At 33.9% G+C, this 19,274-nt stretch overlaps 1 protein-coding gene across 2 annotated transcripts; it reads right to left on the bottom strand.

The window, feature by feature from the left end:
- Positions 1-1,071: 1,071 nt before the first annotated feature.
- On the bottom strand, positions 1,072-18,157 carry LOC115969174 (alpha-aminoadipic semialdehyde synthase). Of its 2 annotated transcripts, XM_031088757.1 has the most exons (24): positions 17,587-18,157; positions 17,397-17,483; positions 16,813-16,942; positions 16,396-16,569; positions 15,985-16,067; positions 14,586-14,702; positions 12,118-12,193; positions 11,809-11,980; positions 10,418-10,514; positions 10,116-10,282; positions 8,466-8,523; positions 8,133-8,273; positions 6,653-6,994; positions 6,328-6,408; positions 5,998-6,063; positions 5,086-5,203; positions 4,680-4,809; positions 3,386-3,465; positions 2,893-3,051; positions 2,373-2,604; positions 2,155-2,263; positions 1,863-2,021; positions 1,711-1,780; positions 1,072-1,469 (listed from the first exon to the last, which is right to left on the bottom strand). In XM_031088757.1, the coding sequence occupies exons 1-24, from the start codon at positions 17,842-17,844 to the stop codon at positions 1,417-1,419; spliced, it is 3,159 nt and encodes a 1,052-aa protein (XP_030944617.1). In that variant the 5' UTR covers positions 17,845-18,157; the 3' UTR covers positions 1,072-1,416. The 2 variants fall into 2 exon arrangements, with proteins under 2 accessions (XP_030944617.1, XP_030944618.1); XM_031088758.1 differs by lacking the exons at positions 12,118-12,193; positions 14,586-14,702; positions 15,985-16,067; ... (2 more) ...; positions 17,397-17,483; positions 17,587-18,157 and having other exon boundaries at positions 1,222-1,469; positions 10,116-10,221; positions 11,809-11,898.
- Between the last annotated feature and the right edge of the window lie 1,117 nt (positions 18,158-19,274).

Genomic DNA, 19,274 nt, shown 5'->3' with positions numbered 1-19,274 from the left:
TATAGAATTGGCTAATCCTTTGACAAAACACACTTTATTTGTAATTTGGTAGATCTAAGATATGTTTAATACTTCAAGGAATAAGGTTTCAAATTCAAGTGTTAAAATCATGCAAGTCTATCCAAGAATCAAGTGAAGAAGAGCTAGATTTTAAAGTTCGACGGCTAACTTAACAGCTAGTATCTATTGATGTTTAAAAGACTGTTCAAGCCTGATGCTTGACAGCTGCTCAATAGATAGGTTATCTGTTGAGATTTAAGAAAATCAGTTTTTCAGATCTGATTTCATTCAATCCGTGTATAGATGTTTAAGCTTTCTTTTCTCACAACCTTAAACATATATAAGGATTGTCTTAATGGCCGTCACAGTTGATGCACCTCAATGCAAAAAATTTTTACAAGCATATTGTGAATCAGAGATATATGCCTTAGTTCATCATTTTATTCAAGAAGTTGCTGTGTTTGTACACTATAGAGTTTTGTAACTAAGAAGTTTCGTGATCTTCATGGTATTGATGAACTGAAAAACCTTGCAGCCAACATCTTTCTTAAGTTGGTGAGTAAGCCATGTACTAGGATCCGCACATCGATTGGTTAGTCATGTACTGGGAGCCATGCATTGAAATGAGAGATTGTCACTACAGAACAAGTCCAATTGGGTATTAGGATATGGGTTCAACTGTAGGTTGGTATAAAATACTGGGATTCCATTACTTGTAACCGTTTGTTGTGATAATAGTGAATTCTCAGGATTGGTGACCTTAAAATCACCTGGTAGGGTTTTTGTCATGCAAGTTTTCCCTATTCGTAAACAAATCATCGTGTCAATTTATTTTTCGCTACATTTTAACTTAGTTGGTGATTTGTTTGTGCTACCACTCTTATTTCTTACTAATTGAATTAATTAATTAACTTGACTAATTAATTGATTAATTCATCACAAGAGGTCAATACATTCTTAGCCTATCATTTAGTTTAAGCTACAAGGAGAAAGATTCCTTGGTTTTGTAGACTTAAACAGTGTCAAGAATGAATCAAGGGTTAAGTTGGCTTTCTTGGAAATAAGGAGGAATGTTGGGAGCAATTAAGGCTTGAGGGTGCCACCTTGCATTGGTGAGTTGAGGAGAAACAAAAGGGACAAGATATGCAGCCTAATGGCCTGCACAAACATGCGCAGTCAAAATCACCCTACCCATGAAAGTTTGTCGGTACCAGAATGGTATCATACAATCCTTTCTTGACATCTGCTATTTACAGAGGTTTTGTGATTTCAATAGCTTCACCTGAATTAGTTTTATTACAGTAAATTTGGCAGTTGCAATGACATTTAAACTATATCATTGTCTGGTTCTGGTTTTGAATTTACTAAGTGTTTGAAACCTGTATCAATATGGGACAATCAAGGTAATAATCTGTGTCACTGTATCTTCTCCATCAACTTGAACCCATAGGCCTCTAAGCAATCCAGTGCTGCAGTAAAGCAAAACATATATAGTCAGTTGTTCAAAATGCTCAATGTACCCTGGTGACATTTAGCCACCACATACAAAATGATAATTTTTTGATAAGTTTCACCTAGCCTCATAAGATGTCAGATTATACATGCACTAATTATCTCTGTAGTTAACCCAGGGGTAGCCAGGGAATTCAATTATCAGTCATTTTCATCTGTTGTACTAAAACCAGAACCAAACAAGTACATTGCAATTACCTGGCTCATATATTTCAGGTTCAATAGGCCTTAAGACACCTCTTGTCTTGATCTTGTTTTCTAGTAAGAGCTGCAAAAACACAGAGAACTCAAAATTTTGGTAAAGCACTAGCTCAAATATGGTGTGAAGGACAGAGATATATGACAAGTACCAGAGCTCCAATGCCTGCTGGAATACCCACAGTGAGAGCCATGGCAGTGGTCATTTTCCCATTCTTTGTCCTCCCAAATTCCAATAAAGTGGCACTATGATTCTCACTTAGGCCATCTGGGAAATCTACCTCCACTTCGTGATGCAAAAGCACCATATCCTAACCATTAATCACATAAGCCACGTTAATTTATTATTTGGGCATAAAAATTATAACAAATGTAGTCAAGTAACAACAAAAGTGCACTTTGAAGAAGGCTGCTGTGGGTTTAACTCAGAGATATGAAATGTACCTGTTCTGTGCTGGAGTAGGCTAAACGTTCTTCCATGCGGAGACAAGTAACATCAAATGCACTCTGGCAGGAAGCAGGAATTTCTCCATCCTCGTGAAATCCCAAAAATCTAATTAATACGAAAAAGAAATTGCAGCCACTTAGTTTACATTTTCTAGTAAACTTGAGCATAAAAAGAACTACAAAAATGAAAAAATAAAAATTTATTGAGGGCCTACATGATAGTTTTGGCTGCCTTTACTGCAGTTCCTTGCCCTTTGCAATGTCCAAGTGTGACAATCCTTTCAGTGATGTCCTTCTCCGCTATTAGAGGTCCATCCACATCTTCACTTTTGAGAAGTTCTAACAAAAATGTTCTGAATGTCGGTTTCATTCCATCCTTAAGAATTGGATGAGCTTCAGTATCAAAAAAACCAATTCTTGCAAGTGTTGCCATTATCTCACCAAATCCTGTGCAAAACAAAATGTCTTAGCTCCATAAACAAATCTATTGAAGTTTATATGACCCTTTATTGAGACTTTCCTACACTAAATATTTGTCTCCATTTTCAACTATGGGGAAAACAAATGACATTATACTAGTAGAATATTTGAGGATTACGATATTTAGATTAATCTTTATAAAATTTAAGTTTACAGAACTTAGATTATTCTCCTAATTAAACTAATTTTAGGCAATTAAGTTCTGATCATTGGCCTTAAGAATACTATAACCCAAAAGCCAAACAAATGTCATGCCTTCATAGCGAAGGGTTCCACGGAAGATGGTTGATGCTTCATGTCCGATTCCATACAATTCCCCATATACTAAGGAATTACGATTAGGAAGACACTCAAATGCAAAAGCTGGAAGATCAGGTATCCGAAATCTCACAACTGAATCGTAAAGACTGTCCCCTGCAAGTTTGTATCAAAAAATGCAACAGTGAATTCAGAGATAGAGAAAATGGTAATTTTTCACATTCATTACGACAGTTAATATACCCTACTAGCAGAAGAGCTAATCTATATCAGAATGCAGTTACACCAAATATAGAACTATTTAGTGAAGGTTGAAAGAATGTCTACATTTCAAGTACTAAAAAGATCAAGTCATACATCTAATAAAAAATAGACGAATGCATGTGAGACATGCATATAAAAAAGTACCAAAAGAAACAAAAAAGGACAGCAACATGATAACCCAGTGGTTAATCAGATTCACCACTTCTTTTTATCATTGACAGCTTACCATCAATATGCAAAGTTTCGCCATTAGATCTATAGGTGGCAGGATTTCGCCCAGATCGAATAGCTCCTGCAGGACTCCAACTGAAATAGTTGATAAGACAATTAGCAACTGCTGTGAGGCTGAAAGCTCAATGCAAACTTCAGATATAGATGCTTATGAGAGAACATAAAGAAATCTCTGCTGCTTAGGTGTCAGAAAATCCTATGACTTTCCGTTCATTTTTCAAGTAAAATTGAAAAAAAGATGAACGAAAAATGACGACCGAAAGAATGGTAGAACAAAGAGAGAAGGCAGGTAAAATTTACATGAAATGTCCTGCAAAGAGAAAGGAAGTGCCCTACGAAAAAATTGTCTGGTATAAATATATCTTTTGAGTTTTCTTGAAAACACTAGAGGATATAATCATAACATTGCATCACTCATGTGCATCATTTTACACCTCACTTATTATGTCACCTATTCAATTTTTGGACGATAACCCAAGTCCTTAATGGTCTTCATATAGAAGAATATTATGGATTTTCTTCTTATAAAATTACATTCTTTCATCATTGAATAACATATGCCAATGTGTCCACTATATGTCTTAAGAGTCTCAGAGAAGTGTCTAGGTAGTATGATAAAAAATAATAATAATAAATACAAAAAAAAAAAAAAAAAAAAAAAAAAAAAAGAAGAAGAAGAAAGAAAAGAAAAGGAAATCCAGAAATTTTTTACTGTGGAAAAGTGTAAGACATGCACCCAAGACTGTTGATGTCCAACATGGACTTATCTCCTCCATAGAAAAGTTCAATGCGATAGAACATTGGAGTCTACTATTACAGTAGGCATCTTCTTGAAAATTCTCCGTTTTTTGCTAAACCAATCTCAACAGTAAATTAAACACGGGGAATCATTTTTTGCAACATGATAAAAGTACAAGCACAGTTATTGAGATCCTAAATGTTGCATTGTAGTTCACGTGTAGAATTACCCAATATCAGTCCTAGTCCATGAAAAGGAATGGTAGTTCACTTGTAACTTGAGGTACAAATAAATATACATCATTCACAACGCATTTGTAAACTGATTTGTCTCTCTTATCTACACACAGTCAATAGCCTCAAAATATTATTTAACATATTTTTCCAGAATAATTTTCAGTTATTAACTTAACATTCTAATCAGATGTTCTGTTTCTACTCCCCCTCCCTTCCCCACCACCCCAAAAAAAAAAAAGAACTTTTATGTTTGGCAAGTTTCAGGAAAGTCTTAGAAGATGAATGTTTCAAATCCAGGTCATTCCAACAAGTACCTGAATTTATATGCTAATGGGTTGTTTGCAGCAGCCGGGGATGGGAGCCCCCCACAGTAAGAAGTGAAAGACCTTATTATCCCCTTTCGAACATGAGCTTCGTTAATGATCTTCATTGCCATCATATGATCTGGCATATCAACAACAAAAGTTATAGAAAAAGCAGGCCCAAGGACTCCATCTCCCAAAGCTGGAATCAATCATATTGTAAAATAAAAAAAATAAATAAATAAAAAGGCGCAAAAGAAAACTTCTACAAAACTAAAAGGTTGTGGTGAAGTATATTGTAAAATTATATTTCAAGTATTAGGCTTTCATGGATCTCAAAGTTAGTCATTTATGGATTCATGAACTATGCCAAGACAACTTTAAGTAACAAATCATTATGTATAAGGGTTTAATTTACCTATTCCAGGGTCCAGACCCATCTCACCCAGAATGGTAACACCAGCACTCTTTGCCTTTTCATTTAACATGGACATGGACTCATCGACGTAGCTAGCAGTAACAAGATGCTTTTTAAGCTGCATAAAGAGAGATTATCATCTCCTTAGCAAGAAAGAGAAAGTAATGGACGGCATTTAGTAAATGAGAAATCCAATTGTTATTTTCGACTCTGGTTGATCATAATATACCATAAAACAATCAACATATCTCTATTTGTCTCTTGTTTCAACCCGGATTTTTCAGTCTTTCTGGTTCTTAACCACGTTATTTCCTCTTGGAAGGAAAATCATCTCTTCAGCTAAAGTCTAAGATCAAATCTCAAAACCCCTTTCCCCAGATTTAGTTAGTCCTTAACTAATTGGTACAGTTCCTCAGGTGCCTTCTACATATTATCCATTGCACAGATTTTACAGTTAAAAAGCATATTTCACTTCCATAGATTAACTGGATTGTTAATTGTTGAGCTGATTCTGCATAAAAATAATTATTCGTATATTGTTTTTTCACAGGTGGTATAAACTTGTTACTGAAACACATATTGACTTGAGTTCAGAATTTATAAATCATAAATTCAGTTATTTGCTTGCTGAATTTTTACAAAGTTCACCATTATTGTGATCCTACACATACACTCTCTTTCTCTCTCTCTCTCTCTCTCTCTCTCTCTTTGTGCTTACAAGTGGGGAAGTGGGGATTTGAACTTTGGTTCTCCCCATGGGAAGAACTGGGCAATGCCATGAGCCACAAGGCTCCTGGTGTGATCCCTCACCTGTTGAGCTTGGGCTAGAAGCAGATTTAATATCAGGTCACAACCAGCTGTGTTAACTCTTAACAGTGATACAGGATATGAAATTGAGACAGTTCCATATACCTCGATGCATGCATTTGCCACAATAATGTGACAACTAGCAGGGAGTAAACTTATGACCACTTCAACCTGCAAGAAACAACAGACATTGACAACGTAAGCCCATGAAATGTGATAATTATTCAGGAAAACGGAAGTAACTTATTCTAGTGAGAAAACAGTAGATATCTAAGTAGTGAAATTAGAATGATTTATGTCAACAACTGTCGCCATGCATGCATGAGCCACCGCAGCTTCAATAATATCAAAGCCCTCATTTATCAAAGTTCATCCAGTAGTTGACTGATACATTGGCCAAATAACTATTTAAAATTACCATGGAAAAGAACCTACCTGTGAAACATATTTAAAAAGATTTTCATGATCCATCACATCAAGCTGAATGGCTGTTGCATTAGGAATTCCTTCAATGATCTGCATCCAATCCTTCACTATAAATATCAAATGGTTTATATGCAATGAAAATACACATAACTATGCATGTATATACACTCTATTGTATTAAGACAGTATTCATACATGTATGCCAGTATTGCATTCATGTATATCAAACTGGAAAACTTTTTCCACCTTAATCAATAGCTGAAAAATTCATACTCTACAGAATTTGATGAAGCTAATATTTGCACAAAGGTAAAAGCTTTTTGGTCAGTGATACCTCTTCCGCATCCTTTAGGTAGAGAGATCCAACAATAACTTGAACATCATTCTGCTCTTCAGAATCATCTTCCAGGCATGCTTTATACCCTTGGTGAGATGAAAACCTTCCAGATGATGCTAATAGCTCTGCAGCTGGTTGGCAGACACGCCCTGCCCCAAGAATAAGAACTGCAGTCTTCCTTTCTGTGTTATGTCCCTTCTTAATGTCACTCTCTTGGACTTTACCAACCTTCAGTGACATCTTATTTTTTTCTTGATTCCCAGATGTTTCATTTGGATTAGCTATAGAAGTTAAAGAGTCAATAATTTGATCCAGCACTACCCTATCATCAGCACCAACCTGTCCAATACAATAAACAATTCTATAAGAAGATATTTAATCTATGAATACTTTCTTGGATAGGAATCAAAAATAAAAAGGATTGATAAACTGAAGTAGGAAAGAGAAAGATACATCTTTGAGTATAGATACTTAAGCTAAGTTGATCTATATAGAGAAAATTTAGTGGGTTCCTTTGAAGCTTCCCTTTATATTCTTACATTCTGGAATAGAATAAGATTAAAAACCAGCCCACGAGGCTTTACTTCGCTCATTTTAACTATGTTTATATTGGTGCTTGAATGATTTAACATATACATTCGAAGTTTTGCAAATGTTCAATACTATTAGTAATTGATTTGTTTATTCTATCAAAGAAAAAGTAATTGATATAACTAGAAGTCCCAACGTAAAAGTGTGGTTAGTAAAAAAGTAGTAAAAGAAATCCATGGCACCAGTATTGCATAAAATCTGATGACCGGAAAGTAAACAATGTGGCCAATTTCCATTGTTTAGCCCTCTGATTTGGCTTTTTTCCATTTATGGAAAATTTTCCTCCTATTATAAATTTTGTTTTAAAAGAGTACTGTCAATTCTGGGATGTTTACCAGAAATATTAATTTCAGAGATTTTCTGAAATTTTCCTTTTTTGATTATTCTAGCCTAATTTTGTGTACAACACAAACCAGGGTTTGTTCAAGCTTTACTGTATAAATTTGCAACTGAAACAAAGTTTGGTATCAAGATGATTATTACAATAAAATTACATAAGGATTCAAGGTTTTCTCAAGCCAGTGGAGTTCTTGAAAATTCAAATAGATGTGTTCTATTTTCTGTGGCTATTATGCTGTTTCAGTTACAGTAGAAACTATGCTATAATTTTCTATGCATCAATAAGGTACCAAATCAAATGGCAGATATGAGCTATTGCTCAGCTTTAGCCTGGGATCTTTGAGTACAATGGTAAGAGGTATTCATTCGTAAATAGTTTAACCACATTTCACACATTTCATATGCAACAATGGAATGCAATTCAAAAACAACTCACACTTGATGATGTAAAACAAAGTGAGAAAGGAATTTGAAAACTTGCTACATTCCATTAACAAAGCAACAATTCAATCTTCCAAACTAAATGGGAATATAAAAATCTACTTACTTCAAGTTCTGAGTATGACTTGACATTAACACTCTGACCCACTTGACATTTAACTGAGTGGAAGGAGCCACCTGCAGCTTCAATAATATCTAAGGCCTCATTTATCAGAAATTGATCAAATAAGTGACCACTCAGAGATACCTGCCAGTTATGTTCAGAAATTTAGATGAGGAGATACTTTAACAACTGCAATTATTAGAATGATATAACCAATATCTAACCTAATTCACATGACTTTGCAACCCAACAGCATTTTGCATGAGCCAAGAACTAACATTTGGCATGAAAAATAGAATGAATAGCCAAAAACCTAAACTAAACTGAAGAACCTACCAATATGCTGTACTTCTTCTTGTAAGAGTGGCGATTTGCTGTATCTTCTGATATTTCCCTGAAAATCAAAAAAGAGAATTCATGAATATTTAGAAAAAGACAGAATCACAACTAAAATGGATGAGAAACATTTTACAGAACTTAGAACGTGCATATATATCTCTCCATGGATTATGATACAAATTATATGTCAAATCAATTGGTCTGGTCTGAATACGACTTGCACAAAAGACAAAAGCAAAATCGTCTGAACAGACACTGACTTCGCAGTAAGAAAAATCAGTTTCCGAAGGCAGTTTTGTTGGACACTCAAATGCATGGACTTAATTCACAAGTTAGGGCGGACAACTATTGCATTCTATTATATTCTTATTAGGATATATCTGAAAGTATTTTTTGCCCATTGAAGTGGAAGCACATAGAACTTTAGCTGTAGTTTAAAAGGGGAATTGCAATTAAAAGATTAAAAAAAAATGGTTTATTCTTCTCTGCTAAAAGTTATTCAAACTCAGTCTTAGAAAATTATTAGAATATACAAGTAACATTTGTTTACATTTTGAAATTCTTGAAATTCCAATTTCAAGACAATGGCATTAACGTAATTAAAACTGAAATGAGAATGTTAAGATAATCAAGTGGAAATACAAAGAAAAATATGATTCAAAATAAGGAAATTTGCTTAAAAATAGGAGTTATTGATGAAATAATGAGGGAGACTGGAAAGTTACTTGAGATGGTTTGGTTTGGTCATATTTAGCGGAGGGCGATTAATGCATCAAAGAGAAAGAGTGAGTTGATTCTAGTTGAGGGAAGGACAAATAGTGGAAGAAGACCAAATATAACATTAAAAAATTAGTAAACAAGGAATAGTCAATTGAAAAAGTAACAAATGGTACAACTTCAGATAGAATAAAATTGGATAAGAATACATGTAGCTGACCTTGACTAGCCTATTGAGGATCCATACTAACCCCAAAACTTTGGGATTAAGGCTTTTTTTTTTTTTTTTTTTTTGTATTTAATTTGTTTCTTGAAAGGATAAAATTATACACACACACACACACACCATGTCTATTCCAATGTTATTTAGGTGTATTAGGTCTAATACTAATAAGCTCAGTTTCCTACTCTCTCCATACATCCAAACCATACAGATCATGCTCAAAATTTATGCAAATGAAAGCCTCCTCTCAGATAGCCAATTGTTTTTGGCAAAAAATAGACAGCAAAGTTTCCCTAAGATTATTGAGATAGGGGAACCTTCAGAGCTGCAGTCAATATTCTAAGGTTATGTTTTTGCAAAAACAAGTAGATAGCTAAATAATTTTAAAATTAAGGCATACATTTGAGACCTATTGGTCTAGGATTTTTTTTTTAATATATAATAAATTATGACCTTAATATGAACTCAGTTCCCTACAAGTTTGACACTATTTTGTTTCTATTTAGCTTTAACTTTACACTTAGATCTTTTCAAGTTAACGGACTTGTATTTTTATTGAAAAGCAAGTATTTTCTGAGTACCCTTCTTAGTCAAGGCTCTTGAGCTCTATAATCAGAGATTAAATTCTACAGACCCCCCAATTATTTCCCATACGTAAACATAGTACCAATGAAAAGGCTACAAATTGTAGATGGAAAGAAGCTTACTCTGAATCAGAGTTTCGCATACGCGGAATATATTCATACAATGACGTAAGGGCTCCTCCATGAGCTATGCATGCTCTCCTTAAGTGTGCAGGTAAATTTGTAGTATCTGTTGCAGAAGCCAAACAGCGAACAAATTGGGATAGTATGTCTCCAAAATGTTGAGAAGCCTTTCCACAGTTAAGTGGCATGTTAATTGAGACCATAAAAATTTAAATGTTGACATCAAGATATTTCTGGAGATAATGCACAAAGGAAACATCTATATATAACAGAGAAGAAATGTTTGGATCAGAGTATTTCACCTCTTTTGCAAACTCTGTAGGAAGAATGTCGACAGCTGAACATATCACACCATTACCCTCCATGTCATGATGATATGAATCGTTTAAAGGATCGTATCTGAGACCATGAATGAACATATCCTCAACACAGATAATAATCTTTTAGAGTTGAATATTTGTAGTTAGAATTACAATTGAAGATGCCAAATTGATAGTCCAGCATGTGAAACAAAACTAAACATGAACAGGATGTCCAACATCAGTCAAAAACAGGATCTGGAGTAATCTTAACTGTTCATTACATATAACAAACTTCTAAAAAAAAAACTTGTGCACAATGCACGGCATCCCATACTCTCAAATTTCCTCACTTTTTAGGTGGGGAAGGTTTTCCTAATATTATACTAATCAGAAAATCATACTTGATTTTAAAAAGCTTTAGAAATTATGGGGGAAAAGGAATAAGTTTAATGAAAATTTTGTAAAAGTTCAATAATAACTATAGGCTAAAAGCAGCATTAGAAATCGTATGTAATAATTTCTTGCAAATGTCTTGATCTTCTACAGGATAAATGTATGGATAATAGGATAAGGGTGTTCTGGAGCAATCAACTCTTCTTAGTAAAATGATGATTTACTTCCAATCTCCAACCAACAACATTTCCTTGTCTGCTGCCTCCTTTTCCTCCTACCCTCAAAACATATTAAGATCACATCTACATATATTTACTTTATATCAGAGCCTGGAATTTGACATGCTTGGTAAATTGCAGCTAGGATACCAATGGACACTGTAACTGTGAGTTAACAACTATATTTTATAGTCTATAGATACTGCCCTGGTATTTTTTCCAGATAGATTTTGGTTACAAAACTGGCAGTGATCTTATTTATATAATTTATCTTTTTTGTTTTATGACCATTTAAGATTTTTTATTGATTTGGACACTTCAAGGAGAAACCCTCCCTTTTTGAAAAATCAAATTCTTGCTTTTATGCAATAAACTGATACAGCAGGAGTTATGTTGACTAGATGGTAGTCAACTATTTGTTAGTTTGTAGATCAGAACAAATCACGAAGGCTTACAAATGAATCATCATTCTTTGCCACTTGATAGCAACATTCTGCACTTGTTTCACCTATTTTCCAAACCGTTACCCTAGCAATAAGAGAAGGGAAGACAGCAAAAGGAGACACCAATTCTAGTTTCATTCTTCCGGGCGTCTAAGCTACCAAAGCCTATGAATTATGACCTTTTGGACTGTGTTCACTTTTTTTGCTTTACTTGTGTCTACATTGACTGTACCGCACAAATATTTACAAGTATATGGCATACAATGTCTAGAAAAAAAGAAAACACACATAAAAATGCATGAAAGAGGAAATTTACTATAAAAGAAAAAACAAATACCTGAAAAAGGGTGAGTCAATTGATGTTGTTTGGTTAACAAACTCAATGGAACCCCCAATATCACAAGTTATGTCAGAGACTCCAACAAGTGGACATCCTTTCCTCATGAGATCTTGAATTTGCTTAATACTCAACAACCGAGGAAATCTTTCCTCCCAATACATGCAGTTCACTATCAAAAGTATATTTGAAAGATAATTAACAACTTAATAGCAGCCAAAAATCCTGAATCAAGTTTTAACTAATAATAAGCAAAGGCAATAGCATATAATTTGCACCAATATATTTGTAGGAAAGGGGACTACACACCAATTACAGATGCATACGGAGCTACTTTTTCATGGAAAATAGGGTTGTAGTGTTCTGGATGTGCATAGTAGTCAGCCTGAAAAATAAGATCTTTTTTTTGTAAGTGTCTACCTCTAATAAGATAAAATGTTAGAGTGAGTAGCATATTATGTTTTAAGAGAGTCACAATCTCAATTATGTCAAGGACTGATAAGAAAAGTAGAATGACTATGGAAAATTCACCAACTATAATCCCCTCTTCTTTGTTTTGTTTTTCTATTTTCCCTTCATTTATTCACAAAGACATCTATTCACAAAGACATCAATGCTTTCACTTACAACCGAATATATATGACTTTCAAACCCTGAAGGAATCCAAAATGAAGACATTATAGCCATCAAACCTAAGTCAAATATATGATTAATACTTTTGGCCTTGGTATAGGCATCAAGAAGCCTGTTTTCAATGTCATTGGACCAAAGAGTAGTGGATAATAGAAAAGGTATCAAATTAGAGAAAATGAAATATGGGTTGCAAGACAAGATAATTTACCTTGGTGGAAACAGACTTCATGCTAGTGATAGTGGAATCTTTATTCTTTCATGTCAAGACATGAGTACAGGAGAACTGCTATTAATTGGTATTTCTTCATGAGGATTTATATATGATGCTTTTGTCATCTTACTGCATATCCTAATGGTATCTTACTTTTCAGAGATCCTTTTGATGAAAGGCTTAAGCAACCAAAACTAATCTTAGGAATAAGGATCTAAAAGACTAGGAAATTTTTAATTCTCACCAGGTAGATACATGGGACACAAAAAGTACGCAAAGCCTTAGGGTCCTCATTAGTCACATCTACTTAGCATTACAATATTCCCTTTAAGAGAAAACACAGCAGTCCCAATTTTACAGCCAAACCGAATTTGATGCATATAACACTAGTAGAGTCAAAAAGGAAATATTACTTAAGGAGCTGACATAGAGCTTTAGATAGGATAGAATGGCAGAGAAAAGCTAATACTGAAAAGTTTGATTGAAGTCTTTATTGATTCAGCCAACATTCAAGATGCAAATGCATAACATTCAATCAAGAGTAAATAGCAGGCATAGAAGCTTGCAGGAAGTTAAAGAAGGTAGGTCCTCTTAAAAATAGCCCAAAATTCAGGAAAGATATGTAATCCACAATGATAAGCTTTCGCTCCAAGATTAAGTACAGTGAGGTTAGATAGTTCTCTCTGCAACGTGTCCTAAAGAAATTAGTTGCATTTCTCAAGATAATCTACTTCAAAAAGAATGCTTCAAACATGAGGCCAAAGTCTTTGGTTGAAAAAAAGCTTGAGCTGTGACAGACATAGCTAGATTAATAGCCACTTCAGACAAAGAGGAACCATTCGAGAACAAGTAAAAAAATTTCACAAGAACCATGACAAAAAAATTTCACAAGAACCATGACAGCTTTATCTAGGGATAATTAAAGCAAAGTTTCTATATAATGAATAATATTATATTGAATAATGAAAAGTCATCTCCTTGAATCGCTAAATATCCCTTTCCATTATTTCCAACCAAATTCATTATAAAGATTGGGGGGGGGGGGGGTGTAAGAAAAAAGTAAGTGGACCTAACCTATTGATCATGACTATATCCACTATTCTGACATTAACATTTGATAATTCAAAAAACATGGAATGTAATAGTCAGTGGATCTTTATCTTCAATTTCTTTTTCTTTTTTTAATTTAATAGTTGGACAAGGGAGGATTTGAACCCTTGGTGTCTTGGAGACATCAAGAGGTGCCAACCAGTACACAACTCTTGCCTTTTTTTTTTTTTTTTTAATTTCAATTCATATATATATATATATATATATATATATTCTTTTGGCTCTGCAATTTGTTTATATTATTGATTAAATACTCTTATCATAGATGGGTTATAGGAATAAACTGATATTTCCTTCTTTTACAGAGAAAGGCTTATTCCAAGTCACAATGAGCCATTTTAAATTAAATCTATTTTTTAAAATCTAATAAAAATGATGCTACATTGCTATTCCAGACTAGCTTGCCTTTTTATTCTCTTCTTCTTTTCAAAATTATGATATGAAGTTACAGTAGGATAGAGAAAACTTTGTGGTGACTATTATTACTAAAATGTGTGACTATCATTATTTTCACCAGCACATTAAAAACTCTTCCATGTAAATCTTGTTGTGCTCTCATTGTGCAAAAAATAATTTACATTGGGTTTTAATTTGTTACTGCACTTGTTTTGGTATTATCTGATATGTGCAAAGATGAGGTAAGTGTAGTAGCTTCATATCACATGTACTTCATATCTATTTGTCATGCAATAATGTGATCATGTCATTGAAATTTCATACATGAGGTGGATAGATAAAAAGATTAGAATGATAAATAAGAAATCAGATTGAAGAAAGCCCTCCCCAGTGCCCCTGCCCCCCAAAAAAAAAGTCTGTAACTCACTTTGTCAAACACTTTTGTGGCATCTCTATCTTCAACCATGTCTTGACAAGTTACAACAGAACCATAAACTTGGAAAACTCTCTTTGACGCCCGTGCAGGTTGATTGAGATCCCTACCCTGATCAAAAAGAAAATTTTCAATATTTTTTATGCTTAAAAATAAATGTCAGAATGAATTGATCAAATTAAAAAGACAGCCAAGATTAAAATTCAGAATAAAAATGAATTTCAAATTAAAATTTGCACCAAGGTTAGTGTAGTGGGTGTTGGGGCCCAAGACTTTGTGCACCCCAATCAAAACAAACTAGTTAGAAATAAAGTCTTCTCTGTCTTCTTTTTCTTACTGGCTATTTTCTGGATTTCAGATAAGAATATTTATTGATATTTATAATTAATATCCAAATTATTACCCGTATTCTTCATACACTACTGAAGGTTTCATGAAACATGCACCTTTAATTACTCCTCTTCATTTGGACTGATTTCTTCAATTTCCAACAAAAACTAAAAACAATAATCAACTTGTGACAGTTGACCTTTGATGGTTACTGCAACTTCCAGAAAACAAATATGGTAACTGCTTGCTCGTATATTTAGGACATCATGCCAAAGCCCTCCCAAGCCTTGCAAAGTAGTTGACAAGATGAAGCAGAAATGTGAAGATACTTTTATTTGATGTTGAAAATTTTTATATAAACCATCCATGTCTGTCTTCTCTCCTTTTTATCATATGTTCTACTATCTATAAACATGGAAGTTTCTACTTTGTATATAGTTAGATTCAATGTAGTCTAAATCAATAATTAGACGAATAACGAATTCCAACATTTAAACATAATATCATGCTAGTTTGACTGATTACTTAGTATAACTTTCTGGACTCATTTTAATGACAATATATGTACAGGTAGACAATATGTTTGAAGTGCAGATGCCTTGTCTGCAGACCATAGGAATAGAGAAATCAAAGGAGAAGTTTGTCAACCAGAATCTGATAGATACTATTTCAGAAAGTTCATAAGAAAATGATACAGAGGATATTGTTTCCTTTACTGGTGATAGACTTGTAAACAATTCCCAAATTTAATCTCTCAAAAACCCCGCTTGACCTTCATTTTGGCCAGTGCTTGGACCACGCCTCGTTCTAGGGTCAGGGAAGAAAAAGAAACAGCTAAAGCTAAACATGGACTCCAGTCACCTCTCTGATCCTATACCTTGAGGAAACAAGGTTTGGATGCATTATTTACTTCAGTATAGGGTCAACATAAAGAGGTGAGTCAGAAGCAATAGGGATTCACATTGCAAAATTTCATGAAATGAACCGTGGGCTTATGCAACCCTGCCTATGCTGCACAATTAGATGAACATTTTTAACAACAAATATGATACTGGAAACTTACCACCCCAAAAAGCTCTGGAAGTTGGCTTGGTTCCACAAAAGTGTGAGGAAGAAGCTTAAATATCTCTTGTGCGCCAAGAGAAACTACAAAAGAAAATATGTAATAGATAATTAAAAGTGTGATGTAAAAATCAAATATAATAGAATTTTACAAATAAAATCACTTACAAGAGTTGGTAACATAAATAGGAATAAAAAGTATTTCAACATATCATATGAATACAAAAACCAAAATGTGTCGATATCTGTATTTAGAAGTTATAATCAATAGTACTTAGGAGAACTTTACATATCATCATGCAAACTAAGTGTATACGCCGCAATACATTTCAATGATAGAGAAATTTCTAATTTTCAATAGAAACAGTATGGGTGCACCAAAAAGGAGAGCCACTTGTAATGTTCATAGTACCATTTCCTGAGCCAGTGAATATAAAGACCAACGGACAGATTCCTGGCGGCAGTCCATGAGTTGCTATTTCTTCACCAATTGAAATTACAGCAGCCTTGGCAGCAGCCAAGGAAGGATACATGTAAGATGCACCTAGTGAGAGGAAAGGTGTTGAATATCCAAGGCTTAGATATCCTGTTGAAAGAAAGTATTGGTCAAAATTCAACATAAACTACATGAGATCATATAAATAAATTTAGAGCATGTGCTAGCTGTTTCTAAGGTCGGACATATATGACATGGGAAATTTCAAATTATAGCCCACAGCCTTCTTTCTTCAATTAAAACGGAGGATTTTAATGGCAATGGAGCAAGGCATTCTCAAAACAACAGAAAATTCCAACACTGCAACATTTGGAAAAGGTAATGAAAACATACTCTGTCCCAAACCGTGTAGGAAGTCAATTAATCCAGCTCTACCGGCATATTTTCCAAATGCAAGCAACCTTTTCCCATGATCCCCAACAATAAGCTCGTAATCATATAATGACACCCTTTCATTTAGTATCTACATAACATGTGAGTGTGTAAAAAGAGTCAGTATAAGCAATTGTCACCTTTCCTAGACAAGATGGTATATGGTGTATCAAGATTCAGGCATATGTAACCACCCTCTCACATCAATACGAACCATGTGAGAGGGTGATTATATATACCCAATACACATCAGATTTTCTCCACTGGATTTCGCAAAAGTGAGAGTTTTGTACAGCAGATTCCACCTTTGCAAATAGATATTCATAGGAGTATCTCCTCTAGATTCTGCAAAAGTGACAGTTTTGTAAAGTAGATTCTACCATTTACAGATAGAATTTCATAAGAGATTCTCCTCTAGCTTCCGCAAAGATGAGTTTTGTACAGTAGATTTCACCTTTTACAAATAGATATTCAAAGGAGACTCTCCTCTAGATTCCGCAAAAGTAGATTCTACTTTTAGAAATAGATATTCATAGGAGATATACCTTATCTAGTAAAGGCATGTTATCTTTCTGGGCCTTGTGTGTATGAGAGAAAAAGGCATAAGCTCTATCAGGAAGAATCATCTCCAACTACACCAAACAATAACCCAAACTTGCAAAATTTAGATAAAAACTGGCATAATTATACTTTAGCCAAATGGGTTCTTTTTTTTCTTCAGAAACAAACAGTTACCTGAGGTTGTTTAACACCCACGACAAGACCGCATTGTGACAAGTCATCTGAAATTTGACACCCAACATCCTCGTACTGGGAATCGTGATAGATGCGCTTTGTTGATGGCTGCACAATAATGCGAGCAACCCCAGCAGTTGCTGTATCTCCTCGTCCACTGTGTAAAAGTCGAGCACAGTGTGATGGGGTCAATGGTGTCCTTCTCTCCCATTTGTTGCAAGTCTCAGATAAAATCCCAATAACTCCATTCCCAAGCATGGTTGTTGCTTATGCTTTTGTCTCCTTTTTTTTTCTTTTTGTGTTGTGTGTTGTTGTTGTTTTGTGATCATAAGAATTGAATTTGAATTCAACCCAATTGAGAACAATGAAATCAAAGAAAGTGGAAAAAGTTTGCGTGAATTTTGAAGAAGTGCTTGGACTGAGGTGATGGAAAGAGAAGAGTGTGGTTGGACGCTCTTTTCGCTTCTGCAAATGGTAGTTTTAAAATGTTGGTTTGTTTTGTTCTGTTTTGTTTTTATGGCGTGTGCGTATGAGAGAAAAACAGAGGATGAAATGAACATATAGAAACAAACCAAGGTTTGGAGCAGCGTATATAGTTAAAACTGAAAAAAAAAAAATGCTGTGCAGAAAAATCAAGTAAAAGTTAGCTAAATAGAATAAAAACTACAGTAAAACTTATAAACAATGTCTTATAAATAGCATTAAAAAATATAATAAAACCTTTAAACAGTATTAAAAGAAACTAAAAATTAAATAAATCAAAGAAATAAGTTCATCCAAAGCTCATAGGATAAGAGGAGGTCCTATAACTTTATCAGGAGCATTTGGGTCACAATCATTAGCGTCAGCATTATCACTGAAACGTAAGACCATTAGGAAAAGAAGGAAAAGTTAAATAAATGATATCCTTTTTTTTTGAGAAAGTAAATAAATGATATCCTGATTGGGTAGTTTTGGTAGGTATACGTAGATGAGTTCTGTCAATGAGTGAGTCGTCTTGATTTAGACATAATAATCTTTCTCCAAAAAAAAAAAAAAAGAGTAAGACATAATAAATTTTTTTATTTTTGATGAAGACATAATAAATATTAGGCACTGTATATCCACATAAGTGATAATAACACTAAAATTGTACTCATAATTTCTTAAATTAAATTTTGAATATTAATGTTAGGGATAAGTTTTGCTACATAAATATCCAAGGGTCATGTGCAATGCACATAATCACTTGTATGTATTACACACTAGTGTGTAACAAGTTTTAGCCATAAATATATATAGAGAGAGAGTAAATCCTAGTGACTTTAGTTCAAAAAAAAATTTCACAAAAAAAATGCATCTAGTACACTGGATCGGTTAGATAGTGACACATGTTTAAAAGTAGACATATGTTATCATCTCAATAGATTCAGTACTACTAGACACTGAACCTAAGCGTGAACCTAAAATAAACATTGTCCATATTTATTTATAAGTTGTATAAGAATAGTCATATTATTCAACTCTTTCTGCCTATGAAGCATCCCCTAAACTCTGGGGACAAATATTATAATGGATTGAAAAATTTTGGTGCAAAAAATATGTGTTTACGATTGTATATAACAACCAATATAAAATAAACATTATTCATATTTATTTATAAGTGGTATATAAACAGTCAAATTATTCCCCACTCTTCTTATGAAACA

The sequence above is a fragment of the Quercus lobata genome, chromosome 11 (genome assembly GCF_001633185.2).
Source record: "Quercus lobata isolate SW786 chromosome 11, ValleyOak3.0 Primary Assembly, whole genome shotgun sequence".
Lineage (NCBI taxonomy): Eukaryota > Viridiplantae > Streptophyta > Magnoliopsida > Fagales > Fagaceae > Quercus > Quercus lobata.
This window is presented reverse-complemented; position numbering and strand designations above follow the sequence as displayed.

Excerpts from the sequence above, each read along its gene's own strand:
- LOC115969174 (XM_031088757.1), bottom strand. The coding sequence starts at position 17,844 with ATGCTTGGGAATGGAGTTATTGGGATTTTATCTGAGACTTGCAACAAA. Across the intron at positions 11,981-12,117 it reads TCCGTATGCATCTGTAATTG|TGAACTGCATGTATTGGGAG; the intron begins GTGTGTAGTCCC and ends TACTTTTGATAG. Across the intron at positions 8,274-8,465 it reads AGAAGAAGTACAGCATATTG|GTATCTCTGAGTGGTCACTT; the intron begins GTAGGTTCTTCA and ends CATAACTGGCAG.